At 39.2% G+C, this 5,103-nt stretch overlaps 1 protein-coding gene across 2 annotated transcripts; it reads right to left on the bottom strand.

Moving 5' to 3' along the window:
- Positions 1–450: 450 nt before the first annotated feature.
- Positions 451–4,563, bottom strand: LOC107730245 (solute carrier family 25 member 44-like). Of its 2 annotated transcripts, none has more exons than XM_016541016.1 (5): positions 4,421–4,563; positions 2,944–3,246; positions 1,914–2,274; positions 1,186–1,313; positions 451–881 (listed from the first exon to the last, which is right to left on the bottom strand). In XM_016541016.1, exons 2-5 carry the CDS (start codon positions 3,205–3,207, stop codon positions 690–692), a joined length of 945 nt encoding a protein of 314 aa, XP_016396502.1. In that variant the 5' UTR covers positions 3,208–3,246; positions 4,421–4,563; the 3' UTR covers positions 451–689. The 2 variants fall into 2 exon arrangements, with proteins under 2 accessions (XP_016396502.1, XP_016396500.1); XM_016541014.1 differs by lacking the exon at positions 4,421–4,563 and adding an exon at positions 3,326–3,388.
- Positions 4,564–5,103: the final 540 nt, after the last annotated feature.

Raw genomic sequence — 5,103 nt, 5'->3', positions numbered from 1 at the left:
TTAATAAATCTTTAATACATTAGCTCATCTTTTTCTGCCCGAGTCCCATCGGATTGCATCGGCTGTGGGGATGAAGACCACAACTCCCATGATTCCACACTCAGTCACAGCGTCATCAAACTACGCCTTTGTTTCTTTGTTTGTTTTGAATACGCGCCCTCCAGCGGTGAAAACTTACATACTGTGCCTTTAATAAAGTACAATATAAACTATACTACTACTGATAAAATGCCATTGTGGGGACAGTTGAATAAAGTGAGTTCTCTAAATAAAAATATATTAAAAGGAAAAATTGTTTATATCCTAGAGAAAATCAATGAATGAAGACATTTAAAACACCACTTATACAACAAGCAATAAATTAAAGTCACAAAACACTATTTTTCTAAAACATTCAATCTGTTAGATCACACACTTTTAAAAAATTCATTCAAGAAAAACTTTTGTGCCTCTTGCATGATTACAAACCTGAGCAGCATTTCCCCTCATTGACAGAGAGTAGCACAGAGCTCAAAAGCTGAAGTGCTACTATCAGCTAAAAAAATCATTTCAGAATCACCCGAAAGCAATGAGCACTGTCACACTGCAGCATCACAAGGCAGCGGATTTAAAAGGCAAAAATGAAAAATAAGGTGGAGTGAAGGAGTCATGGGAAGATGACAGACACTGTAATGGTTTTTTTGTTTTTTTTACCAGTGTCGGGAGTCAACCAACTCTGGACGCAAACTGAGCTTTTTGAGAGTTTCATAACCAACCACCATGACTATTGCTGTGGGCGCTGAGGATATGATGCGAGCAGAGAGGCCTTTGGTCATCCCCCAGAATCCTTCCTCTCTGATCAGCTGGTTAAAGGTCTCAATGACTGATGTCCTGCCCTCCACCTGCCCAAAAAAACAGTCAGATATTTGGTTACTGGGATTTCTGGGGTTTAAGAAGAATTTACGTCAAAAACGAGAGAATTGGGGAAAGCACACATCAGAAAAATAAAAATATACAAGTGTAAAGAATTACACATATACGTCAAATCAGTTCTGTTGTGTTGCTGGTTTGCATTTGAATTTGTTAACCTCATTTTACATAAGGCGGTTTTTGATAGTCATCTGTGTTTTGTTGTACATGTAAACACACTCATGCCAGCTATACATATCGGTTGTCTGATTTTTTACTGTGTTTAATGGAAATCACCTGAACCCGGGCCCTGATGACATCCATGGGGTTGGTGACAGTGGAGGCAGTGGCAGCTGCCAGAGGTCCAGCCACTGCCTGCAGCACTAGATGAGGGCAGTTACTGGGAGCCATCTTAGACAACTGCTCTGTAGAGCCAATAAAATTTCAACTGCTTCAGAATCGGCTGACATTATATCAGTCTCTAATGGAGACGGACAGATTGCCAACCAAGACGACTTCTGTCCATGTGACTCTGAACAGTGTTTTATCAATCAAAACATGAAGATTCAAAGTACTTAAAACTGGCATTGCCACTTAAATACATACACAATCTGCCACTAAACTGAGCAAATGATTCAAAACTACAGTAAAAACAGTAATATTGTGATATATTATTATAATATAAAATATCTGTTTTCTATATTACAGTTTTAAATATGTAATTTATTCCTGTGATTGTGAAGCTGAATTTTCAGCAACCATTTACCCCAGTTATCAGTGACACACGATCCTTTAGAAATCATTCTAATATGCTGATTTTGTGCTCAAGAAAGATTTTTTATTATTTTCAATGTGGAAAACCATTGCGATGCTTAATTTTTTTTGTTGAAACCATGACAGAATTGATTTGAAACAGAAAATTTGTAACAGTGTAAAATTCTTTACTGTCACTTTTGATCAATTTAATGCATTATTGAATTTTTTTTTTTATATTTATCAAAAAAATTATGCTGAGGATCTCTTACCTGCATAGAAGTGGTAAAATGGCCACCAAACGGCACTGTTGGGTATGTATGTGAGGAGAGACGCCACATATCCTCGATAGAAGCCACGAATGCCATCCGCAGCAAATATCTGCCCAATAATGTCTCTAGTCTGACTGAAAAATACTGAGTGTGTTGCTCCCATTTTGGGTTTGACTTTAAAGCGGGTCAGATGCTCCCCTTGGCCCTGCATCATGAGCTGCTGCGATATGACGTCTATGGGAACAGTAATGCTCTGGGCCACCAGTGACGCCGAGCCTCCCGCCACCAATGATTTCAGTGTATTGTCTTTAGAATAGTTGGAGACATATTTCCTTACCAGCTCGTAAGTGGTTATGTACGCCTGCCCTGATACGAGTGTGAACGTGGTCACCATATTCCTGTGATTGTGAAGCTGAATTTTCAGCAACCATTTACCCCAGTTATCAGTGACACACGATCCTTTAGAAATCATTCTAATATGCTGATTTTGTGCTCAAGAAAGATTTTTTATTATTTTCAATGTGGAAAACCATTGCGATGCTTAATTTTTTTTGTTGAAACCATGACAGAATTTATTTGAAACAGAAAATTTGTAACAGTGTAAAATTCTTTACTGTCACTTTTGATCAGTTTAATGCATTATTGAAATTTTTTTTTTTATATTTATCAAAAAATAGAAGTGGTAAAATGGCCACCAAACGGCACTGTTGGGTATGTATGTGAGGAGAGACGCCACATATCCTCGATAGAAGCCACGAATGCCATCCGCAGCAAATATCTGCCCAATAATGTCTCTAGTCTGACTGAAAAATACTGAGTGTGTTGCTCCCATTTTGGGTTTGACTTTAAAGCGGGTCAGATGCTCCCCTTGGCCCTGCATCATGAGCTGCTGCGATATGACGTCTATGGGAACAGTAATGCTCTGGGCCACCAGTGACGCCGAGCCTCCCGCCACCAATGATTTCAGTGTATTGTCTTTAGAATAGTTGGAGACATATTTCCTTACCAGCTCGTAAGTGGTTATGTACGCCTGCCCTGATACGAGTGTGAACGTGGTCACCATGAAGCCCCTGTAAAGTCCTCTCAGACCCTCAGCTCTCAGAATCTTTCGGAAGGCATCGTAGGTCCCAGTGTAGAGAGACTTCCCCTTCTGAACCTGCAGCCTGGTGCGAATCAGTGTGGCCGGGTAGACTGTGGCGCGGATGGCCATGGTCATGAAGACTCCAAAGGAGTAGAACTTGCGTTTGTCCAAGTCCTCCCATTCTATGATCTGAATGTTGCGCTTCTGCTGCATGTTTCCTGCCTGTAATGCCCGGCATGAGTCCCAAGCCACCTGGTAAATACCAGGGGATGAATACATATGTAAATGGGATGGCTGACCCAAAATAAACATTCAGTCATCATTTACTCACCCTCATGTTGAAACTGAACCTGTTGAACTTTCTTGCTTTCGTGGAACACATAAATAGATGATAGGCAGCATCTTTTGTGTTCCACTAAAAAAAGCAAGTCATACAGGTTTGAAACAACATGAAGGCGAGTAAACGATGATTGAATTTGATAAGTGATGATTGAATGAGATGAGTGAATTATCCCTTTGATTAATAGTAATAAATCAAGAATGTGATTAGGAATTGAGGTTGCACTACTACAAATGTAAAGAACTTCAACATTTTTCAGTCTATACAAATATGTATGTTCTGGTGGGGGAGAGAAGTACATTTCAGAATTTGAGTTAACATGAATATTGTTAGATTTTTATTAAATATGTAGATCTTAAAGCAATTAAGTTATTCAAATGATTGTTCATTCAGCCAAAAATGAAATTTCTGTCATCATTACGCCTACTTATCCTGATGTCATAGTATGATTTTCTTTCTTCTGCTGAACTCAAAAGATGGTATTTTGAAGAATGTTGGTAACCAGTTTTGATGCCCATTGGCTTTCATTGTATGACCAAAAACCACTATGGCATTTCTTAAATATCTTCTTTTATTTTCCAGAGAAGAAAAAAAGTGGATTGACATTTGAGTAAATGATGACATAATTTTCACTTTCATTTTGGGGAACTAGCTATTCCTTTAAGACTTATTGTTTTTGATACAGGAAACTGTAGTAGTTTCACTATTAGCTCCTAAAACATCTAGTAAGTGCACCGGTTCATTATAAAGTCACGCTGCTTGCTAGTCTCGTTCATTAGCTTTCAGTTTACATGCCTGGCCTTACTGCTGCAGACTCTCTGTAACTTATACTGATGCTGGTGTTCACACTAGTAATCTCTGTAACATAATACTGCCGTCTCAAATCATGCTCAAATAAACATGGCCAGGGTTGACGATTCAGAGAGTTCAGCTGCTGTGTAAATGCACAAAGTGATAGTCTGATAGCATGATCTGTACTGTAGTGGCTAACGTTAGTTAGCACAGCTCTCATGCGGCTGAATGGACAGCTTTATCAGCTGTGATTTCAGCTCGGTTACACTTGAGCAACAGCAGTGAAGGTCTTACCGTGCAGCAGAGATGATTCAGTGGTTATGACAACTGTAATGCCATATTTAGGTTGACATTGGTGTGTATGTTCAGGACAGGACAGTAGCAATAGCTACAGCCGCTCACTGGGTAGTGAACATGGTAGGGATCGGTGGCGAGTTCTCCTTCTTCTTCTGGCTTTTTATGGCGGTTGGCAAACAAAAAGGTGCATTCCCGCCACCTACTGAGCTGGAGTGTGGATCATTGATGGAACGGGAAGAAAGACTAAGCTGAGAGAGAAAAAAAAAAGTTTAAGGAAAGGGACCAATAAAAATAAATTGCCTTCTAAATCCTCTTAAACAGATGCACCTTTCTTAATTTCATTAATGCTTTATTTACTCTATAACTTCATTATTCCGCAGTTATTTTAAGTGTAATATTTTCCTATCCCCATTTCTTTTAACTCTTCCACCAGAATTATCCTTTCATTTTGATAAGCAGTGCAATATAATACTTGCTCTTCAGTTTCTGCTAATCCACATAGACTGCAATTCCCAGACTCATGTTTGTTCATTCTATACAGGGAATAATTAAGAGCTGTATGCCCAAGGCGAAGTCTGGTAATGATTGTGTCGTCTCTTCTACTGCCTCGACTTCCTCTTTCACCACCAACTTTATTTTGAATCTGATAAAGATGTCTTCCTCTTTCCTCCTCATTCCAT

Source organism: Sinocyclocheilus rhinocerous, unplaced genomic scaffold (genome assembly GCF_001515625.1).
Source record: "Sinocyclocheilus rhinocerous isolate Xijiao unplaced genomic scaffold, SAMN03320098_v1.1 scaffold368, whole genome shotgun sequence".
Classification (NCBI taxonomy): Eukaryota; Metazoa; Chordata; class Actinopteri; order Cypriniformes; family Cyprinidae; genus Sinocyclocheilus; species Sinocyclocheilus rhinocerous.
Note: the sequence above shows the minus strand (reverse complement) of the source record. Positions and strands in the feature narration are given on the sequence as shown.